General features: G+C 26.9%; 1 protein-coding gene across 1 annotated transcript in view; it reads left to right on the top strand.

Annotated features, from left to right (window-relative positions):
* LOC100212296 (G protein-coupled receptor 137Ba) overlaps positions 1 to 24,532 on the top strand; it is a 42,187-nt gene that overhangs the window by 8,626 nt on the left and 9,029 nt on the right. The window contains exons 2-4 of the mRNA XM_065804818.1: positions 1,202 to 1,245; positions 17,836 to 18,022; positions 18,118 to 18,159. Of these exons, the coding sequence (XP_065660890.1) occupies positions 1,202 to 1,245; positions 17,836 to 18,022; positions 18,118 to 18,159 (273 nt within the window). The remainder of the gene's footprint in view (positions 1 to 1,201; positions 1,246 to 17,835; positions 18,023 to 18,117; positions 18,160 to 24,532) is intronic.

Genomic DNA, 24,532 nt, shown 5'->3' with positions numbered 1-24,532 from the left:
TCAAATAAATAAAAAAATAAAAAAATAGAAAAAGCATATAAAACCATTTAAAAGCATATAATTGTGAGTTTTTTTTAAGTTTGAGTTTTCTTGTTAAAGAAACAGATTGTTTAAAGTATTTTTTTTTTAATTAAATGACTTTAAATTAAATATGATTTGGAAAACTAAAAAATTTAACTTAGTTTTGAAGGAATGTATAAAAGTTAGTAAAATGTTTCAAATGAGTGTAAAATAGTTTTGCGATTTAAAAAATGTGTGAAAGCAACTAAAATACTTTTTTTTGAAGATGGGAGAAGTGTTTAAGAGAATTTTTTTCACAAATAGATTTAAAATTTTTTGTTTCTTATTAATTCAATATCATGAAAAGTTCATCTGACCTGTCTAGTATCCCCCATTTCTCGAGAGTCTACTGAATTTTGAAGACCAATTTATTTCCCTCCCCCATATACAGAAAAATTGAAAACTCTTTTAAAACTTTCAAGTTTTAATCCAACTATATTTCAACTAGATGGAATTTTTACAAGTAAAGAACATTCAAAATATAAATCGTTAATGTTAAAATGTATTGATGATGATAAAATAATTATTAATATTTAAAATAAATGAAAATATTGTAAATATATTCACTTAATCTAATTTTGAGGACTTCATTTTTTTGTTTTTATTTTTACTGGTAAAGATATGTAAGGTTTTGAGAGAGTTTTGAATAAAATTAGAAAAAAATTGGGTCTTTGAATCTAGTCAGGCTCTGGAGCCTGGGGGAGATATAATTAAATATAATTTTAAAAAATTATAAATATTTTAAATTGAAATTAAAGGTCTAATCTTTTCTTGATATATTATTTTTAAAATTGGTATTAGTTTTGAAAGTATACAGTGTAGTGCAGACGAGGTTAAGACTCAGTCAATAGTATCAATAGTATTATTCATGGTATACTATTATAAAGTCTCATTATTTATTATTATTTTGTAGTTTAAGTACAATATATTATTTTTATAGTTTATTGAACATATTTTTTTTATTATCTGGATTGAGATTTAAACTCTTGACCTTTCATCTCTAGTTCACAGATTCTAATACTCTAGGCACTATGCTGTGGTTGGTTACTTTAAAAGTATATATTAAAAGATTAAATTAAAATGAAAAATGATATTAATAAAGAAATGTTACATTCAAGAGAAAACTTATATTTTGTTTTAGGTTGTTGTTAAAGTTATGAGTCCATCAAAGCTTGTTTTACTTCGGTAAAATTCTTTTAAAATTTTTTTTTTGTTTTTTTTGTTTTGTTTTAAATAAATGCTGTTTAAAAATGCTATTTAAAGATATATTAAAAGAGTCATAAAGCTGATTTTCTGCATACTTTTCTAACTTTTAATTATATTTTGATAATATTATTTTGGCTGTCATATTTTCTGTTTAAAAACATAAAAAGCAATATAAGAACAAAAAATTATTATTGCTTTTAGAAAGGATTAGATTTTTGTTTTATGTCTGAAAATTTAATGAACTACTATTTTGTTTTTGTGCAAATTTTTAATAAATCACAGATAAACTAACCTAACATGGTAGGAGCATTTATATATTAATTATATATATATATATATATATATATATATATATATATATATATATATATATATATATATATATATATATATATATATATATATATATATACATATATATATATATATATATATATATATATATATATATATATATATATATATATATATATATATATATGTATATATATAGATCTATAGTTTGTTCTCTTTGGGAAGAGCGGAAGGAAAAAAGTGATTCTTACGCCAACACATACGTCACTTTTAATTACTTTTGACTTTCGTCCAACATTTGCGTGTTGGACGAAAGTAAAAACCATTAATTTAATTACAAATAAATCGTTTTTTAAAAAAACCACAAAAACGCAAATTTAATTGACCAGAATGTTTTGAAAACATTCTGAATGTTTTTAACAATATAAATAATGTTTTTATTTTTATTTTTTTTAATAAAATGTTTTTATTTTTATTTTTTTTTACTGTAAATCATGCGCGGAGTGTTGCTACATCGACTATCTTATAGCCTGACTCGCAAGGGAGTGCTGCTACATCGACTGACAAATAGCCTGACCCGCAAGTGAGTGCTGCTACATCGACTGACAAATAGCCTGACTCGCAAGGGAGTGTTGCTACATCGACTGAGGGTTTGTTTGGGGCAGGCAGTCTATCCATTAATAAAAAAAAATAATTCCGGTCTTGCATTATATATATATATATATATATATATATATATATATATATATATATATATATATATATATATATATATATATATATATATATATATATATATATGCAGCGCTTTTTTTCTCCTAGAATACACCTATTTTTTTTACATTAATGTAAACGTTTTTTCCCCCAGCGTTTCTATATGAAGAACGTTTTTAAAAAAAAATTAACACTTAAGGGAAATTTGGAGAAACTATAACTGAATATATTTAACCCAACAACAGAGAAACTATAACTGAATATATTTAACCCAACAACCCAAATTTTTTCTAGATTTATTAGATTTTTCATATATATGCCAATATGATGGCAGATATCATGGACAAAATAGGATTAGGAACAAAATAATAATAGGATGGCAGATATCATGAACAAAAAACCATTTATGTCCTTTAAATTCTTGGTTTTATTAGTTGATTTTTAGAAAAACTAAACATATGCGCATTTATTTTAATATACACTATAAAATTAAGTCAAATTTTTTTTTTTTTTAATATGCCGTGTCGGGTTACATAATAACAATTACAAATAATTGTTGCAGAGATTGACACTATATCAGATATTATAATTTTTTTGTACTTTTTTTGTTAATTGCATGATTTTCATGAACTGAGCAAACTTTCTGTAGCTTTCCAAATCATCCCAGCAGCCAGTTTCTCTTAATCCATTGATTACCATCTTCCTCAGAAGCACCAACAATGTCGAAAAGGATTCTGGACCAATAAAGTTATGAAGTGTCATATTACTATTAAAATTAAGGACTTTGGTGGGCAAATCACATCTGAATATCTCTAGCTTAATATTGATAAGCAAATCTTCTATCATTTCTACCTTTGTGATAATGCAAGAACAACTAGTTAATCATCTAAATACATTGGCGTTTAAATAGTGTGGCCTTATATGCTTTTTAACAAACCATATCCAAGATCTTTATAGTTGCTAGAGCAAAAAAAAATTTTCAGCTCATAAGAGTCTTTTAATGTCTTCAAGTTACATCTCAGAGCAGAGGCTGCTATTCTAATTTTTATGAACCATTCAATATACAAAACAGTAATGAAGAAGCTGGCATCATTATACTTTTTTTCCTTGTTCGCTGTTAATATCTAGTGTGTAACTTTAGTCATCTAAATTGTTAAAATATAAAATGTATCCATGAATCTTGCCTCATGCATTGCACCGGGCTGCAAATCATGCAGGAATTTAAAGTTCTGAATAACTTCGCCAAATAAGAATATACTTTGCTTGAATAATGAGAATTTAGTAATAAGAATATACTTGCGATACTCATTTCTAGCAAAGGTTTCACTATTAAGTGCACAAATCAAGAAGGTTATGGCTTCTTTGGCTTTTACATAAAAATTGAACCAGAAGCTAGAGGGCTCCAATGACTTCCATGTTTGACACGGAAGTCATGGCAGTCATTACATCCAGGTTAATAGCAAGAAGAGTTGCAGTACTTTTTGTATCAGAAAATGAAAAAATGTCTATGCAATACCTAACTTATGCAAACTTCAAATTATGTGATGTTAGAACATACTTTTTTAAAATTTTTACTTAAAAGTTAAATTGTGGCAACATTTCCCTAATTTTGATTTATAACATTTATTTGCCGTTTTATATAGGCTTTTGTTTGTTACCTAGTTTTAAAATTTTCATTAAACAATTTGCCTAAATGGTCGAAGTGGTTAAATCGCAGCATCCTAAAGTGAAATGCCATAGTTTTTTTTTTTAATTTTTTAAAATTATTTAAAATACTTTCTAACTTTTTAAAATAAAAAATAAAACATTTTTGAAGTTTAATAGATATTTTTACTTTTATAAAGATTTACTTTTATTTAAAATTTGCATTGAGGCTAAACCTCCTTAATTTTGATTTAAAACATTTATTTGCTGTTTTATAAAGTTATTCTGTCTTCTGTTTTTTAAATAGTGTTGTTTAGTGAACTGTTTTATAAAAACAGTTTAGTGTGACTTAGTGGCCAAAGTGGTTAGCTTGCTTGCGAAGTACAATGTGAGTCTTCAAATCCTGTCACTTGCAAATTAATTTTTTTAAATCTTTTCCAATTTTCTAAAATACAAATTGAAACATTTTTGAAGTTCTATTGTTGATATATAAAGATATAATATACTATAACAAACAAAAGAGAGAAAGTTTTTAAAAAGCTTAAAATTGCAATAAACTTCAAAACAGCAGTAGAAATTTTTTTGCATACTTTATTATAGAGGTACTTAAGTTATTTATGTGGTCAGGTAATTAGTTACTCAACACACTCAACACAGTCAACAAAAAGATTTAGCATTTCAATTTTTATTTTCTTCTAACTTTAAATAACTGGGTGAGGTTCCTAATGTGATGGTTTGTAAAAAAATTTAAAAACTTATTAGAAACTTAATAAAGAAAAAAATTTATAAGTCTGTATTTTTTATAGAAGTTTACAATTTTACAAAAAGAAGTTATGAATTATTGAACATTAATTATTAATTCAAAACAAAGATTTAACAGGTTTTTATTTTCTACCACTACATAGCGGTTTGCTATGCTACATAGCGGTTTGCTATGCTAACGACTACCAAGGCGTTTAAAAATTTTTAAAGTTATGTTATAAATTATTTTTTTATTTAAAACTTTAAAATGTAGACAAAATGTATAGTTTTTCCAGTTAATAGTTTTTTTATTGAATTAAGGTATATGTATAGAAATGATCAGTGTAGAATATATTTACCAAGACCCGTATTTTACCGGGTCTGAAATGCATTTAGTCCAAAATATATATTTATTTTGATATAGTATTAGGGTATTAGGGTAGATCCTTAAAAAAGACTTGACTTTAAATAGTTATATTTTGTTGCTAAAAAAAGACATTAAAAAATCAAAAGTTTTTGACTTTTCTAATGTCTTTTTTTGCCGCCTTTAATCACCACATTTGTGTAATTTTATGCTTTTTAGCATTATTTAATTACTAAGTAATTTGATTATAAAATTCGACTTTGAATAGTGTAAGTGCTTGCTCTTGGACGATATAAGCTAATTAAATTTTTATTTTGAATTGTGATAAATTGTTACCATTGAATGATATAAGGAAAATAGAATTGTAATCAAGTTTTTTTAGCTTTCTTTTTCTACTGGAAGACTTATAATATGCATTTTTATGTTTATTGTTATTTAATTATTAATTTGATCATAAGTTTTTTAATGTTTTTGCAAAGTTAAACTATGGGTGGAAACGACTTTCTAGTTATCTATTCAGTGAGCGGAAACTATTCATGACTGGAAACCACTTATTAATTATCTATTAAGTAATTAAAATGTAATTTCTAACTATTTTTCTAATTATGTGCCTTTCTATTGTAGTGATTTTAACTATCTCTTTTTTAAATTAGTGTTATTTTATTTATTTTAGACATTTTTAGGCTTTTAAATTAGGTTATTAAGTTAATAATATGTAAATGTAATTTACTATTTAATAATATATAATTTGTAGTGGTTATAACTTGCAATTATCAAAATTATTACTATTTATTTATCTTAAAATAAATTGTAGAAAAATTTACTATTTATTACTATATAAGAATTAATGTTCTATTAGTATATAAAAATTATTATATTATCAATATTATAAAGATTACCCATATCCATATATATTCCAAAAAATCTTTATTTGGTTCATTAAATTTAAATCTATTTCTAGATTTCTGTTTTGCAAACTGAAAAAAACTTTATATTTAGAAAATTAAGAATATTTTGATTTCTGTAGCAACTATAACTGTTACAGGAACACAGCTGACTTGTCCTGTTTATGGTATTGAGTGTGAACTTACTACTTACAAAATTCCAACTGTTAAGAAAGTCATGCAGTACTCTTCTTTTGTTAAATTTTCCATAACTTTTTGTTAAATATGTTTTTCCAAAAACTTCCCAGGGCTACCAAGTCAGCCATGATTTTTATGTTTATGCGATACAATGATCGCAAAAAGTGACCAACGGAGCGGTCCGGTTACGTAGACCTGGGAGATGTGAATATAAAAGTAGATTGTAGATGATGTCATTGGGTAAGAATCATGAATGAATGTACAGACAATTTTGTAGGGGGAATAAAACTAGCGGGCTACAAGTAGAGGGTGGACAATAACTCATCCTCTAGTCGTCCTAAGCAATTGATAAAACAATGGTCTATGAGTGAACAAGTATGTGTAAATCCCTAGGTGTAATGATGACTGCCATGACTAAAAATGTCATACAATATAAAATAATAAAATAAGTAAATAAAAAGTTGGTAATCAATAATGGTACGGGCAAAATAAAAAGAAAAAAAGTAAAAATAACTCATATGTGCTCACGAGGTTCGAACTCTGAATCTCCTGATCATGACGCAGCGCACTAACCACTACACTATAGTGCTGATGTATATGTGCGAAAATATTATTTATATAATATGTATAATTAATATTCAGTATAAAAAATTGTACACTGACTACTATCTGTGCATCAGCAGAATATAAAATATCGTGTAAAAAATGAATATATATTCAAAAGCTACTAAGGCGTAAAAATATGGGTACAAGAGGTAAAAAAATAGGCCAACAAAAAGGTAAAAAAATGTTGGTGCCATGGTAACGAATAAGAATTAAGTAGTGAATAATGGTGATCCTCCTCCTCAGGAATGCACTGCGATCACCAATGACGTTTCGGAGAGCCCGAGACCTGTACTAACGCCACTCGTCAGTGGCGTGTCCTTGCAACAGATCTCACCGCCTGCACTCACTGCACTTACCAAGTCAGCCATGATTTTTCTGTACTTCATCTCTATTTTTAGACTTTAAAACTTTATCTTTATTTTAGGTTAAATTTTTTCTTCCTCAAAAATTTCTAAATTAGCATACATTACCAATTTTGTTTTTCTATAATATATTAATAGTTTATATGATAAATCTAAAAAAACAACAACAAGAGAAATAAAACTATGATAGTAGTTATAGATAAATAAAAAGTTAATAACTAAAAAAAATAAAAAAAAACAAGCAAAAAAATGTTGTCAAAAACTAAATCTTAATATTTTTTAAGGGAGCATGTCAATCAGATACGTAAAACATCAACAAAAATAATGCTAACATTACAATATTTTTCAATAAAGTACAACTAGTTTTAATAAAATACAATTAATTTTAATAAAATACAACAAATTTTAATAAAATACAAGTAGTTTTAATAAAATACAATTAATTTTAATAAAATACAACACATTTTAATAAAATACAAGTAATTTTAATAAAATACAACTTATTTTAATTACACTGATTATAATTTATTTTTATTTTTAAAGCATCTAAAAAAAATTCTACAACTAAAATATTTAAAGTTCTAGAAATTCTAAATCATCTAAACAATGATAGAAACACTTATCAAATATTCAAAACTTAAATACATAATATAAATTTATATAAATAATATAAATTTAAAAATGACTAAAGTACGAAAAACTATAAAACACAAAAAATCATCACCTTCTTCACAAAAAATCTCCTTCTTCATCATCAGAATCCCCCTATCATTGTACCTCTTACAACTACCTTAAAGCTGACTGGGACTCTTTCTGTGATTTTCTTCATGATGGCCCTTGCATAGGAATCTTTTGTCTTCCTGCTGATAAATGTGCTTCGTACATAACTTCTTGGATTCAGGCTGGCATGGAATCTTTTATTCCCTCTCAACGATTCCAAGTCAAGTTTCACTCTTCTCCATGGTTTTTCTCACATTGTGCTGCTGCAATTTCCAATCAAAACCATTATTTCCATATCTATCAGCAAAACAATTCTCCAGAAAACAGATGTCTTTTTACTATTGCCAGAAACCATTGTAAAAAGGTTTTGTCTAACGCCAAAGCCCGCTATTCTTAGGCCACAAGATTTCCTATTTATATATACATATATATATATATATATATATATATATATATATATATATATATATATATATATTTATATATATATATATATTTATATATATATATATATATATATATATATATATATATATATATATATATATATATATATATATATTAATTAGGACTTACTTGCTTGCTGTAGTCTTTGTAAATCATGGCATGAGCTTTCACAACATACTCAGTTTAGGAAAAACTTTAAAACTACTTAAATCAATGTTCAATGTTTATTGTAAGAATTATATGATTAATATCATTTTATTAACCTTTTAAAAATTTTATTTATAAAAAGCAAAGGTTACATTCAGTGTATAGAGCTTATTCTGAATTGTGATGTGATAGGAGATGATAGGAGAACTTTTTCTTATAACACAAAATGGAGTAGCATTAGAATCTTCAACATTTTTTTTTTAAACATCTTTGATTCCAACAAGGCTTCAAACAACCACTAATTAGAGTTGGAAGTTACTGGAAGAGAAAAGATAAAAATTGTAGAGGAAAATAATGATTGACAGACGACTTAAAGGATTGCAAATTATATGAATCAGGAAAACAAGATGAAGAAAGTGAATTCCAAAGAACTGATGTTTGAGGAATTAAACTAGACAAATAAGAGTTTTTGGAGCACTTAGGAACAGTCACAGAAAAAGGATGAGACTTAATTGAATAACGAGTAACACGAGTACGAATTTCAGTAGATGGAACAAGAGACGCTTTATATATATATATATATATATATATATATATATATATATATATATATATATATATATATATATATATATATATATATATATATATATATATATATATATATATATATATATATATATATATATATATATATATATATATATAGATATATATATATATATATATAGATAGATAGATTGATATTGTTTTGTAATAAATAGAAAAATTTTTGGTTTAATAAATCGATTGAAATTTTGTTAAGTTTAAGTATATGCCTGGTGTAGTTAAGGCAATTTTAAAATATTATAGCGTCTGTATGATATTTTGTTGACTGTGACATATTTCCGTTAAGTGATCAGGTCCGTGAATCATGAAAAGGTGAAAAAAATTAAAATGATAAACTTTGAAGTATCATAAAGTACAAATATTTATAGCTAAAAAAAAACAGAACAAAGAATTAAAAAAAAAAAATCTTTAAATTCCAATCGCTTGTCTAAATTTAGATAAGATTTTAAATCAATGGGTTTTTTAGGTAAAATTAACGTCATAGTTTAATAATATTATTTGTTCTGATTGTTTATTGGCAATTATTCTTAATTATAAGCTCTTTCTTGGACGGAATTCTAGTTTTTTTTGTGAAAATTGATAGGAATATTGTCTTTTGACAACTATATATAGTTAATATATGCCAGAACCGATTAGAACTAGGATCTATAGTAAATTAAGACACTTTTTCAAAAGATTTTAACTAAATTCATGTTAACGCTAATGAGCGTTAACATGAATTTAGTTAAAATCTTTTGAAAACCCTTTGAGGCAGTTGCATTCGGTTTTAGGTGGAACTTTTCTGTTGTTTATACTTTATTGATTGTGGGTATTTAAAATAGATTTCATATTCGGCATACAGCTATAACTTATTTTTATTGTGTTTTTGTTGAAAATTTTGTGGAGTTAGTGATTTAACGTGAAGTGTATGTTGACTAACATTAAAAAGCTTTTTCCTACATTACTGCTAACATTTTTGTTGAAGGGAGGGTTAAACCGAATGATGTTCCATTTTTGGTTCTTGATATGAGGTAAATTTAAATTAAAGTAATATGAAAGTTTGTGATGAAAACCGGATATTAACAGTGCTTTTTTGTACATAGAGTAGAACTTTAAAAAATTTCTTCACTTGACGAATTTGCAGACAATCTTAACTCAATTGAATGCGGTAGTTGTTTTAAAATATTGGGCTTGTGGTTTGAATCAGAGTGAATATAGTTTAAAGAATTTCCGGGTTTAGAATATGGTTGAAAAGTATGGTCATTGAGATTTAATGTGATCAAGGTAATTTATTACTTTCATGTTGCACTGTATTGATATAGTGAGACCATTTCTTTTAAATATGTTAACATGTTTTTTGATTTTTTCTGTTTTGGGACCACTCATGTTTTTAAAAATTGCTAAACCATCATCGTGGTATAATCTGAAATCATTTTAATTATAAAATTGTGCAATTTGAAACAAAAAGTAAATTGCAACAAGTCCGCATACTTCAGCACCATCACATGCTCCCATCGAAACATCGAATAAACTGTTGATTTTTTAATCCAAACTTGATCATTGTTAAATAAAAATGAGGTAAATAGTTAGATGCTGCTCAGTAAAATTAAACAAGTTTTTCTGTTATCGAAGGATAAAAATCAGCAATATCAAAAATAAGGAATTTATAAGAACATTTATCACTGATGGAATTGAACTAATTCATGGTATCTTGTGTTTTTTCCCACTGATTGATATGAAGTATGTTTACAAGTTCAGAGTTTATATTGGAAAAATTTACTAATTCTGCTGATTTCTTTTTGGCAGGGTTTAATAAATGGACAGTTGGATTGTTTGCAAAATTTTCTTTGTGATCTTTTAATTTTATAAAACATTTTGAAGATGTGTTTATGTTAATTTTATTGAAAACCTAATGATTCTGTAATATCCGTTTACCTTCTTTAATTATTTGATTTTTGTATGTTGAGGTGATTGCATTTGTTTGTAAATGGTTGTAATTTTTTCTAAATGGATTTTATATAATTAAATAACACTGGAAATAAAAAAACTTTTAAACAAAAAATATTTGTTCCGATGAACCTTGAACATTTACAGGCTTGGCGTGTATGTAAGCTTATACAAGTTACAAGACACGAGTTCAGAAAATTTACAAGATACAAGACACGAGTTCAGAAAATTTACAAGATACAAGACACGAGTTCAGAAAATTTACAAGATACAAGATACGAGTTCAGAAAATTTACAAGATACAAGATCCGAGTTCAGAAAATTTACAAGATTCAAGACACGAGTTCACGAGATATGAGTTCAGAAAATTAAGTCCTATAATGAGAAGCATTAGAACGTTAGAGTTTTTTAAATAAATTTCGCAAACTATGCATATACGAAAAATATGAAATTCTATTCTCCAAAAACCAACATCTGTTAAACAAAAAGAGTGAAATAGTATCTAAGTGCAGACATCAAAAAAAGTATTTTCTCGCCCAGCTCAACATTGTTGATTAAGCAATTTTCTAGTTAAAAATTGTTTTGTTATGACGTCAGAACTCATTCCATTGCTTTGTTGTTTTTTCTGTACTTTTTTTTTTTTAATGTTTTTTTTCTTGATTTAATAAATAAATATGGCTGATAATTGCCGAAAGGCATGAAACTTTAAGTACCATCACAAAGTTGTATTTTTTCAAATAATCTAACAATGTAAAAATCTACATTATATTGATCACTATGAAACTAGGGCATCCAATACTGGTATACCGAAAACTGGTATCCCGGTATACCGGCAGTTTTTCCAATACCGGTACAGAGCTCTCTATACTGGTATATACTGGTATTTCAATTATTTTTCTCAATGGACAGAAATTGTTCGATGAGACTTCATGCGAGTTTGGACACAGAGATTTTTAGAGAGTGATTAGTGCAAAAATATCAAATAAAATTTTGTCCAACCCATGGAATCCAATTGGCTGTGGTTGATGTCATGTATAAAACAACAGTCGCGGACTTGACAGATGATTATTTTGAATCTGATGAAGATAGTGCTGATGAGATTTCAGATGAATATAATGAAGACCATTTAGATGGAATAAGGATTTTTTAGAGTTCACCTAATTCAAGAGAACTTGCAAATAATTTGGTTCCATTGGTAAGCAAAGTTAGAAAAGTTGTAAAGCTGTTCAGACGATCACTGACAAAAAATGAAATCCTTCAAGTTTATGTAAAAACTGAACATGGTAAAGAACTGTCAGTAAGACAGAATAAGACCAAATCGAACAGCTTATTTTTTATGCTAGAGCGTTTGTATAAATTAAAAATTCCATTCAAAAAGCCCTGATTGACTTAAGTTCAGTTATTAACTTTATGGAATCTGAATTAGAATTGATATTATCAACGGTTTCTATGTTGCTACCAGTGAAATAGACTGTAGAAGCTTTATGTCAGAGAGATGTAAATCTTCCATCAATTGATACTACCTTGGCATTTATGTTGCAAAACTTGGGTAAAGGATCATTAAATAGAGTTATTCCATATCAAATTACATAGTTTTTTGAAAGTTCCCCAGGGTGCCACCTCAGATTTGCTTTAAACTTTGACCACACACGGATCTTATGAAAAAAATACAGTCCAGAAAATTTCAGCTTGATTGACCGATTTGTTCAAAAGTTATGATTGAATTAAAAATGACCCAAATCCCAAAAATTTGTGTATCAGGAGCTTACAGCAGTTTTTTTCGCTTTTTGACAAACCATAACTTTTTAAATAAAGATGGTGATCACCTGAAATTTTGTAGGGTAATAGTTTTTCACCCAAATAATCCATTAGTGCAGTTGTTTTTGACTGATTTTTTACAGTTTTTGAGTTATTGTGCTTTAAAGTTGCTAAATATTGCAACATTATAAATATTTTTTCGAACTTTAATGTGTTACAGTTTAATACTTACTTACAGAAAGTGGATTTTTTTGTTACCTTTGTGTACTTAGGGTCACCTTGTTAGAATAATCAAAATTATGCATTAAAAATTAATTTAGCACATGCAACAGCCTATTGAAAAATCACTTTTTTAAAAAAATTATGTTACATCAACTTATATAAATTAAATTAACTTAATATAAATTAAATTACATCAACTTTGCTGGCATAGAAAATAGCGTAAACAGTTGAAATAAATTATGAAACTTTTTAATGTTGAGGCTCTATATATAGACAATCAACAAAAAAAATTTAAAGACCTATACTCTATCTTATGACATGATTGTAGCCTTTTGAGAGTAATATTTTTAAAAGGAGAACAAAAAAATACCACTTACCACTTACAAAATTTATACCTCAAATTTTATACAAACTATACTGTAAAAAATTCAAAGAGTAAGATGACCAGTCAAAAGAAAAAGTATACATGAAACTAATTAGCTTATCTCTGATTTATATAAATCATAATACTGTCATAGTCATTACTAGCAAGAATATAGTCACAAGCACTTATACTTTTAATCAATGGAACACTTATTTAACATATTATCTTGTCAAATGGAACCCAACACTGACTTGATCCTGCATCGTTTGTCCATTTTAAATTTAATTTGTTTCTTTGCATAACATTAACGTCTTGGTTTTCATTACAAATATCAACCACAAGCCCTATGTACCATTCTTTATCGTAAAAGCATGCAATATATTTACCGGGTTGAAAATTTGAAGGATTTTTTTTTAATCAAATAAACATCATTTAACACATGAGTATCATAGACAGTATCACAAGAGATTCTTCGTAAAAACAATTTCTCTCCATCTGATACAAAACAGTGATAACTTCTTGTTCCCGGAACTGTGCGCACCCCTTCATATCATTTCTGAAGGTTAAAAGTTGTTTCATGGTTATTGATATCATCACTTAAAAGATAAAATATGTTAACACCTTTGATGTTTTTTTGAGCCCATGTAAACAGATCTTGTGGTGTGAGAATCTGATTTGTAATTGTTGCTCGTAGACTAGCTTTTGCTGCTTCTCTTTTTATAGTATCTTTTTCATCTTTGTAATAAACAGCAAATGGGTGTAAGGTAGCTTGATCGGCTTGTCAGTAAAACCCCTGTATAGCATCTTGTACAAGAAAACTATAGTTTTCTGCAAAATCCATCAGAATAATGCATTTTTATGCATTATTCTGATTTTTATGCATCAGAATAGTGCATAAAAACATTAGACCATATATTGGTCTAATGTTTTTTTTGCCTCTGATAAGTAGGAAGACTGTGCTTAAAGTGGTGGTGACAAAGGTCATACAAAGTTTCACTTAAAGTTTCAATAAATTCACTAATACTTGTTTGGACTGTAATAAGTGTAGTTCGGTCAGTTGACACCCATTGTTTATATGTGATCTGATCATCAAAATCAAAATCATTCTTTTCAAACACATTTTCTAAGTAAGTCTTCAAATTTATTTTACCAGAGCAGTTGGAACATAGATGAGACATGCAGTTTCGACTATCTATATTACAAACACATACTTTCATTAAATCTTTGTAATATATGAAATGGCTGTTAGGAAGAGCAGAGAACATCAAATTAGCATTTTGATGGTAAGAAAATACACAAACTAAGTGGCTTCCATTACTATCAACAATAAGGCACCACTTTGGCCTTTGTTCACAGAACTTGCTGAATCCAACTTTGTGTTCAGGGTATAACTTCTTAAATTCCAGATGAAGTTCTTTTAAACAAACTGTTAAGCATTTTTTTTTATGAACTTTAACATTATTTATATGCACAGAAACAAAGTCTTTTTTTCCTGGACATTGTCTAGTGTATTCGTCAGATTTATATATTTCAATGACTCTCTGCTTAATATCCTCCAAAGGATATCTTTTTTCAGCCTCAGGTTTAGCAAGTATTCCCTTTTCATTTTTCAGCTTTCTGGCTTTCTTTACAAGATGGTCTGAAACTGAAAATGCATTACAAGTTTTTTTAATTGACCAACTATCAGGAGTTAATGTTAGTAACTGAACTTTTTCTTCATTCAAACTGATTTTTATTTTTTCCTTTATTGCATCTAAAAGTTTGTCTAAATCATTACAGTCAATGCACTATTGCTTTTTTTCAGATATTATTTCTTTTGGGTCTATATCCAATGCTGATACTACGAGGTTTGTCATACTTGTTTCCAGTTTTTTAACTTTTTGCTTTCCATATTCTAATTTGTCACGTTTACTTACATTTTTTAGAGGAAATATTTCCAGTAAAGAAGCACTCTTATTTAAAAGTGAACTAAACTCCTCATCATCAACATCTTTGTCTTCATCTTCTTGACTAAATTTTCCTGTAATTTGTTCAAGTTTGAATTCATTCAGTTAGTGCAAAGATTTTGACCAGGTTTGATCTTAAGTTGACTTGCTGTTAAAATATCGACTTAATACAATCACTTAATAATTCTTTTCGTGTGGACTGTAAACAGATCACAGCAGTATTTTTGAAGCGCTTCATATCTAGAAATATAGGCTTTTTCATGGTGAAAACATATCTCTTCATTTAGTTCAAAAGTGTCCAATTTTTTGAATTAAAACTTTAACATCTGTGTTCACAATATCTTTTAGTTTTTTTTCTTCCAATCATTCTACAATAATATGTTTTGTCGCAATCTTCATTTAAAACTTTCCCCACACAACATTTCTCTGTCATTTTTTACTATTTTTTTATTTTTTATTACTAATCTAAAATGCTCAAAAAAGGCATAAACATATTAGATCTCAAAGAAACTAACAAATATCAGACACTGAATATGACACTGATTATGTCATTATTATTAGTACAAATTAAGACATTATGTCATTAAAAAGAAAACCGAATATATTAGTACCAGTATATTGGTTTTCACTAAATCTAATACCGAAAAACCGGTGTTTTACATTTTGGTCCGGTATTGGAAGCCCTATATGAAACGAACAAGAGACTTTTTGTCTTGACTTGATACAAAAAAACAATTATATATATATATATATATATATATATATATATATATATTAAGCCTTCCCAGAAAAAGGGCGTATGGTCGCACGCTTTGTACGTCCACCCTTGAAGTAATTTTTTCAGAAAACATGACCACGTTTTAATATAGGAGAATAAATCAGCATTACTCAAAGAAGAGAACCGAAGACGACACTAAATAAAATAAGCTAAAAAATTACTTCTAAATTATTAATAAAAAAAAAGAAAATTCTTGTCAAAAAATTAGTATACCTAAATATTTACTGTTTTTGTAATCTTATTTTTAGAGTGTTGTTTTCCACTACCAAAATTAATACAAGTCAAGGAAAAATGCAGATAAGAATATAACGAAAATAAAAACATTTTTGGATATACAATTTTTTCGCGATTTTTTTTCAGTCAGTATATTAAGGAAATACTTTATTATTTTCGCTAGAAACATTGACAATTTTAAAAATTTTTTTCAAATGCCTTTGCTAAACTTTACTGTTTTTATCAATGGACAGGAAAGCGAGAAAAATTGTTACATTTGTTTAAACAGAGCAATTGTTATGTTCATTATCTCTAGTAATTCATATTAATATTGGAAATTAAACAATATAAAAGAAACAATTTCATACATGCATCAAATGCGGTAAATACATTTATTAAAGAAACTATGTTATTCTTTTATTTAACTTATTCCGTCATTAACAAAATTTATTAATCAAATAATATTTTTTACAAATAAATAACAATTTATTTTCTTATTTTTCTATTATATAAGTATTGAGAAAAAATGTCAAATATAGCAAAAACTTTTTTAAAAGCGAAAAGACATAAAAACCAATTAAAGTAATAAATGAATAAATGTAAGAAAAATTAACACATTTTCTAATAGTTCTAGCGTACATAGCAAATTAGTTCCTTAATTATATGGACTGATAAAAATCACGAATAAATTGCATATCAAAACTTTCAATTGTTGTTAAATCATTATAAAGATATTTTTTTCAACAATGACTCTAAAAAAAAAAGAATAAAAAAGTTGTATAAAATTTTTATAAAAAATGTTTTTTCAATTTACTTGTTTTAACTAATAAATTTTCTAGTTTATTTAATTAAACTTGATATTTCATTACAATTTTGTTTCCTTATTTAAGAATTGTTTTTTTTTCTTAGTATATAAGTTTAGCTTTTTGCCGCAAATTATTGAAACGCTTTATAAGTTAGTTAGTTAAGCTTTATAAAAGATGTGAACTGCCATGTTCAGTTAGTTTAAAAAAATTACTTTAAATGTGGACGTACAAGTAGTGTGACCACACGCGCTTCCCGGGAAGGTTTGATGTATATATATATATATATATATATATACATATATACATATATACATATATATACATATATATATATAAATATATATATATAAAATTTATATATATATATATTATATATAGTTTGTATTAATGTCAATTCAACCAAACTTGAAAAGTTTGAAACAACCAGGAGGTAACTTTGATGCCAGGTTTGTGTGCGAAAGCGCCTGGGACTTCTGGGTATTACATCTCCAGTTACCAATCTTCTTGAGTGATAATTAGAAGACACCAGTTTTAACTTTTTCTAACAAAAAATTTAGAATTAAAATACAGCAGAATAAAAAAATGCGTTGTTTGATTTTTCCAGATTTTGTTCTTTTTATATCCAAATTGTTTTTTTATTAAAAATTCATTCCCAAAAAAGGTGAGATGAAATAGAGATGCAAGCAAAAAATAGAAAGAAAAAAAAATAGAGATGCAAGCAATTGCTATCATTAGCAGAGTGTCACTAAGAAAATTATCAAGATTATTTCATTAAAGGTTAATAATCTTATTTTGAAAATTAAAGCTTATATTTGTTTATTTTTAGGAAAAGAATTGTTTTCGGTGTAGTTCTGTCGAATATCGTTTTTTTAGCTACAAATATCTCATGTTCGGTTGTATATAGTTACAATCCGTATGCTCGTTATCAGCAAAAAATAACATTATTGCGTGTCTCCGTTGATTATTGTATTTTTCTATTTGCTGCTTTAGTGCTGTGTTACTGCATTATGAAGGTAAGGTAATCTCTTTAGTTATGGTTTGGTTGTTTCATAATTTGATTTTTGTTGTTACTGATTTTAAAAATTTGTTTGCTTTCTCTTTGTTTTAGTTAACACGTCAAAGTTCGGCTAGAATGTTGCTCGAAGGCCAGGTGTGAAACATTTAGGCTTATATGTTATTCATATGTTAATATATTTAAATATTTATACGTCAGGCTTATAGGTGCAAAATATTTAAGCTTATATGTGACAGTTCACAACAAAATTAGGCTAAAAATAGTGCTTTAGTCCAATAGCATTTTGAAACTTCTCAACTTCATAAAGGAGGCTTGAGGAGCTCTAGAATCTATCATTTTTGAACCAAGGGTATTGAAATCTAAATTCCCTATAAACAAGTTTACATAAGAACTTTAGGTTTCTTTTTTTTTTTAAAAACTAGAAAGTTTAGAAAAAACCAGATAATAATGCTATAACACCAGTATCCTCATAAATAATGATTGCACACATTTTTTTATAATTCTTTTTAATCATTCAAGTTTTTTTACAGCTTTGCTACATTTTAAAAGTTATTTAATCTTAATGTTTCTGAAAAAAAATGTTTATACTAACAAATTAAAGTTTGTTTAATTTTAAACGCAACTTAAAGTTTTATAAACAGGGTTTATAAATAGGTTTTTGTTGTGGAGTTTCACACTTTGTATAGTTAAAATAAATAAAAAATCATTGTTTGCATTACTTAAAAACTCGGCAACAAAAAAATACTAACAACTTTAACATTTTTTGAGAGAGTTTAGTAATTTTAGAGAGTTTATGGACTCTAATACACTAATACCAAACTATCAATTATTCCACAACAACAGAGAAGAAATCACAGGTGTTGGCATTGCAATCTATAAATATCCAAAAATATGAATGAAAATCTGAACTGAAAACAGATTTGGGTTCAACTATCTATTGGAAAAGAACGAATTCTTGTTGATTGTATATACTTGGAATTCAACACTTTTACTCATAAAAATCAAACCCCAATCAAAATATAATACTATAGGCGAGATAATTATGTAGAAATTATTCAATAACTTGATGCAATTAATTATATTTAGATACTAGACAAACAGACTCAAAGTTTTGCCTCAAACAAAACAAATCAAAACAGCTGTCAGATTATGAAAAGGATCTTGCTAATCCAAGAAATGGATCTTGCTAATCCAAAACTTTTTTATCATACTTACAAGCTCAAAATGAAAAATAAGTAATGAAAAAGTTAAATCAAATCTAAAATCAAATCAATAAAAATCTAATCTGGTGAGGTGACTTTTAATCAAGCTCAAATTACAAATTATCTAAACTTTTTTCTCAATTTTTAATGAAAATTCTGTAAATATCTAATGTTTACTTTTGATTTTTCATTCAATAATACCTAAAATCTAATTATTTACTTCCTGTTTTACCTTGACTGTAATCTGTGTGCAGCTACTGGTGGTGACAATATTTACTCTCATTCACTACTTAAGTATCACTTCTGAGACTTTTTATCCAATTCTTATTTAAACCCTTTAAAGTAGTATTCTCCCTATCTCTTGAAAATAAGCTGACAATACTCCGCTTTTCATAAAAGGAGACAAATTGTCTCAAAGTACAGATCAGTTTAACTCATACATTTTCTTATGTTTACTCATATGTATTTTAGCATCCATGACACTGGTTTAAAATGCTTGCTTGTGAATCCAGAGGTCGGAAGTTTGATTTCTGATTTGGCCATATTTATAGAAATTGTAAGGAAATGTTCATAAATTCAATATCAACATTAATAGCATCTTGTTCAACTTTAGTTATCCCCTTTTTCTTAGCGGCCATGTCCTTTACAACTGAGTTCTTATAAAATTTCATTGTTAAATTCAATTCCAGGAATTGTGCCAAGTAACATTTTCATATATTTGTTGTGTAGCTTTTTAATGATGATTAAACACTACAAAATACAATAACAATATGAATATATATTATATGTTCCTTACAAAATAACAATATGTATGTTGATAGTATAATTTTTTACATATAATATATTTGTAACTAGTTATTTACTTTATAAAGTGAAATTTTGGATTTTTTTAAGTTACATATAAACTGATATTAAAATGTTTTGCCGGATGATGACATTTAAACTAATTGAATAATTTTATTGTTATAGTTAACCTCTAAGTAGTAAATTTTTTCAGTTTTACTGAATCAGGAAATCAGGTAGTCAGAGACCTGAATAATTTATGTATGTATGTATGTATGTATTTATGTATGTATGTATGTATGTATGTATGTATGTATGTATGTATGTATGTATGTATGTATGTATGTATGCATGTATGTATGTATGTATGTATGTATGTATGTATGTATGTATGTATGTATGTATGTATGTATGTATGTATGTATGTATGTATGTATGTATGTATGTATGTATGTATGTAAGGGTGTTTTTTTGAAATTTAAAGTGTTGAAAAGTATAATCATTATTATTCTGTAATAGTGGCTTTCAGCAAAAATTTTAAATATTCAGGGTGTTTTTAGGCAATCCCTAAATAATAAATTTTTTTGTTTTTTTATTTTATTTTTTTTATAATGAGATCTGGGAATTTAAAACAGGAATAAAACACTGATTCAGATTACATTGATTATATCCTATAGAATAAGAAAGAAACATTTTTTATATCACAGCTTTATTATAGAAAAATTGACATTTATGCACTGTTTATTTATGTACTGATATTTTGACTAAAAGCAGCAAAAAAGTGTTGAGAGTTAGTATACTTTTTATATGTTTTGCAGATACTTTTTCGTGACTTTCTGGGATATTTGTTGTCTGTTATTCTGGACAACCTAAAATATAAAAAATTAATTAAAAGAAGCTAGAGAGCGAGAGAGTTAAAGAATTTCTAAAAATTAACATAAAGTAATAAGTCACATTAATTGTTGTAGTATAGTTTATAAATGTAGTATATGTAAAATATTCTAGACAGTTTTACTGACTTATTATTGTATAGTAATGTACCTAAAGAATGTCCTGTAAAGAAAGTCTTTCCTCATATGTTCTTCCAATAAAGTCTTGGATCAATTTAATGTAACATTCAGCCTGATCATTTACGACAGCAAACAATTTTGCACAAGTAGGAACTTAAAAATGAATTAAATATTCTCTTCTTGCAAGCTACCTTTCACTCTCCACAGCTACAGCTCTTCCCTGGTGATTTTCAGGATAAGAAAAAGAAGAGAGTTTATCTCATTAAATAAATTATCAAGAGATGATAATGGACCAATAGCTGTTTGAATTCCAGGTTTTTTAGGAACCATGTCTTTCTCATTTGGAACTGTCAAAGACAACAATTTGTTGAGGATGTTGTTTTAATATCAGAATCCAGATTCCTGTCAACAACTACAAGCTTGGAAATAGATATCGAAAGTAGCCTGAATCCTTTTGCTGAGAACCTTGCCAATCTCTGCATAGACTTTAAAGTCATTACAACATTTAGAACTAAAAAAGTTTTTAAAAGCTTAAAAGTTCTTAGGTCATTAGAGTCACTCATAAACCTGGGCTTATGGTAAGCTTGAAGGAGAAATTAAGTATATATGTGCCCAGGAGGTAAACCAGTTGCTGACACAAATAGTTGTGCTTTTTTATAGAAAATGTCTCCCTAAAGTGCTGTGGTACAGAATTCTTTAGTTTTTACTGCAAGGTTGTGCAAATCAGTTCAACACCATTCAAATATAACTATTCTTTTAAGTTTATTAACTTCTCAGTCTCTTTGTGGCCACAGCTGCTTGAGTAAAATATAAAGGTGTTTGCTTAAACTTTTTGTTAAGCAAAGAGCAAGTTTCATGGCACGAGACGCGATTCTCATATATGTCTACACATAAGCCAGAGAACAGGCCTTCTCAAAGCATTATCAATGAAATTCTTTATGGCTCTTTTATTCTTGTCTGTGTTGTTGGCTGTAGTGCTAGCACACAACCCAATGATCTGAATTGAAAGCTTATAGTATTCAAGATACTTTGAATAGTAATAGCCTGGTCACTTCCCTTGGTGCTTTCAATCTTCAAGATACCAAGCAAAAAGTTTCAAGTGTCAGTTCAGACAAAGAAACACCTACAGCAATCTTTTAGTGATTAAATACTAACTTGTACTTTTCCCCAAATCTTCCTGGTCTTTGTAAGAGGCATAAAAGTGATCATCAGAGTCTGACAGGCTGTTGTCTGTGTACAAGGAAACTTCAAACTCTTTGTCTTCTAGTTTTTCAACTTTTTTCTTATTTTTTTTTTTCTGATTCTTTAAATTTTTATCTTGTGCCTTCATTTTTGTGATTCTTAGTTTCTGTTGTATTCTGGCATTTTCTCCTGAATCCTTTTTTTAAAGTTAAAGTGTTCAGTAGTTTGTTTTGTTACACTGAGTTCTATTAATAATGTTAAGGTGCACTGCAATATCTAAACCTCATACATTATGTTTTTTTTTTATAATTATCTGTTCCATTCTGAACAAATTAATTGAGTATTCTTTATTTTTATTATAACAATCTGTTCCATTCTGAACAAAATAATTGAATATTATGTTTTTTTATTATAATTTTCTGTTCCATTCTGAATAAGTTAGTTGAATATAATTAATATTATTTTATATAATCATTTGTTTCATTCTGAACAAATTATTTAATAAAATTTAAAAAAAAAAATAGAAATGATAACTAATTTAATAAAAATAAAACTTATCATTTGAAACTGTTATACAGCCATTCCTCATAGTCACAGTGTGACAATGTGAATGGCTGAATAACAGTAAAAAAAATAAAATAGTTTTATAACATTTTAAAAATATTTTTTAAATTTGAATGGAGATGCCACATAAATATATTGTTTCATTTTAATTTTATCATTAGCCTGTTTTGCAGCCTTAATGAAAATGTTTACTTAACTTGTATCTCTGACAGCTTTATAAAATGCTGTTACGTCATTAATAAGAGCTTTTCTTGGAACAATTTTTTGTATTGCTAATCTTTTTATGGTTGCTCCTTCACATTAACCTTTTCCGTGAAAGGTAGCAAAGTAGTTCTAGAAAATTTTTACATTATGCTTGATTTCAAGTCATGGAGTTGAAGCTACTATGTAACAATTTTTTAATTGGCTGCTAAGACGATCAGACCAAACATGTAAGTATTTTACATCCTTTTTAATAAGGTTAGTTATTAAAAAGTCAAAAAAAAAAAGAAAAACTGAATTTCTTGAATGGTTCAAATTGTCAGAAATAATAAGGTCAGATTTACAAGAGTCATCATGCTAATAGCAGTAAATGCTACTTGTTTTTTGTTCCACTGACTGAACTTCATTCTGCCAAAAAGTTTAAAAGATTTTTTTGTAAAGTCAACTTGTAACACAACTTAATCAAGATTTTTAAATCATTTTTTTTTGATTTTTATAGCTCTTTGTTTTCCTTTTACAAAATAATACAAAAGAAATTTGGTTAGCATTTTGCAAACATCATTAAATGGAATTCTTTATTATGGCTTTTTTCATCTAATTGGTATAGTTTGAGAACTAATTTTCTGTCTTAACAAGCTTCACAGAGATTATTCCAACAATCATCATTTTTCTTGTCACACACTAAAGTATTTGGTAAAGCATGTGAATAAAGAAAAATTTTTATCGATGTAATGTAACAAGATAATGTTTTGATGTTTTTGGTCTCAAATTAGCAAATTTGGATATACTGATTGAAAAATCATTATTCATTTTTAAATATTTGATATGCTTCACTTAAATTCATTGTTAAATTACTTTTTTACATTTTTTTTTTACTTTATTATTTATTATTATTTATTTCTTAAAACAATGGTATCCTTTTTAGGGTGCCTGACAGGATATATATTCTTGTTCAAAAACACTTACGATGTGTACCTTCGTTTCATCATTAAAAGTATTAGGTCCATGTGTTAAGTGCATACCTGGAAAATCCTTATTAAACTGAATTTTAAAACAGTGGCTTATTAAGAGTCGAAGTTGGGAGAGCCCGTACTTCTTTTTTAAAAGCTTTACCAAGTTTTAGAATTTGTAAGCAGGAGAGATGTTAATGATTAATATTTTAGATAAAGAATTTCTACTCTTTTTTTCTTAACTTGTTTTTTAAATTGTTTTAATAATAAATGTTTAGCCATGACGCGACAAAATTTAAGAAAAACTTGATAACACATATGTTAGTAAAATAGGTCTACATATTTACAGGTTTAATTAAAAAATACTGTCAGCTATGTTAAAGGAGGTTTCATAACTTATCCACAAATAAAAAACAATTAATACTAAAAATGTACAACTAACATGATTATTGCGTAACATTTTTATAAAAATTAGTCCGCATCACAATGCGACATAAAGTTACATAACACAAAAACTATAAAAATTTAAGTTTAAACAATTGTTCATTTTTATTGCCTTACTTTAATTACAAGTAGTTTATAAATATTTGTTTAAAATAACTAAATATTCTTGTGC

This window comes from Hydra vulgaris, chromosome 09, assembly GCF_038396675.1.
Source record: "Hydra vulgaris chromosome 09, alternate assembly HydraT2T_AEP".
Taxonomy (NCBI): Eukaryota; Metazoa; Cnidaria; class Hydrozoa; order Anthoathecata; family Hydridae; genus Hydra; species Hydra vulgaris.
Note: the sequence above shows the minus strand (reverse complement) of the source record. Positions and strands in the feature narration are given on the sequence as shown.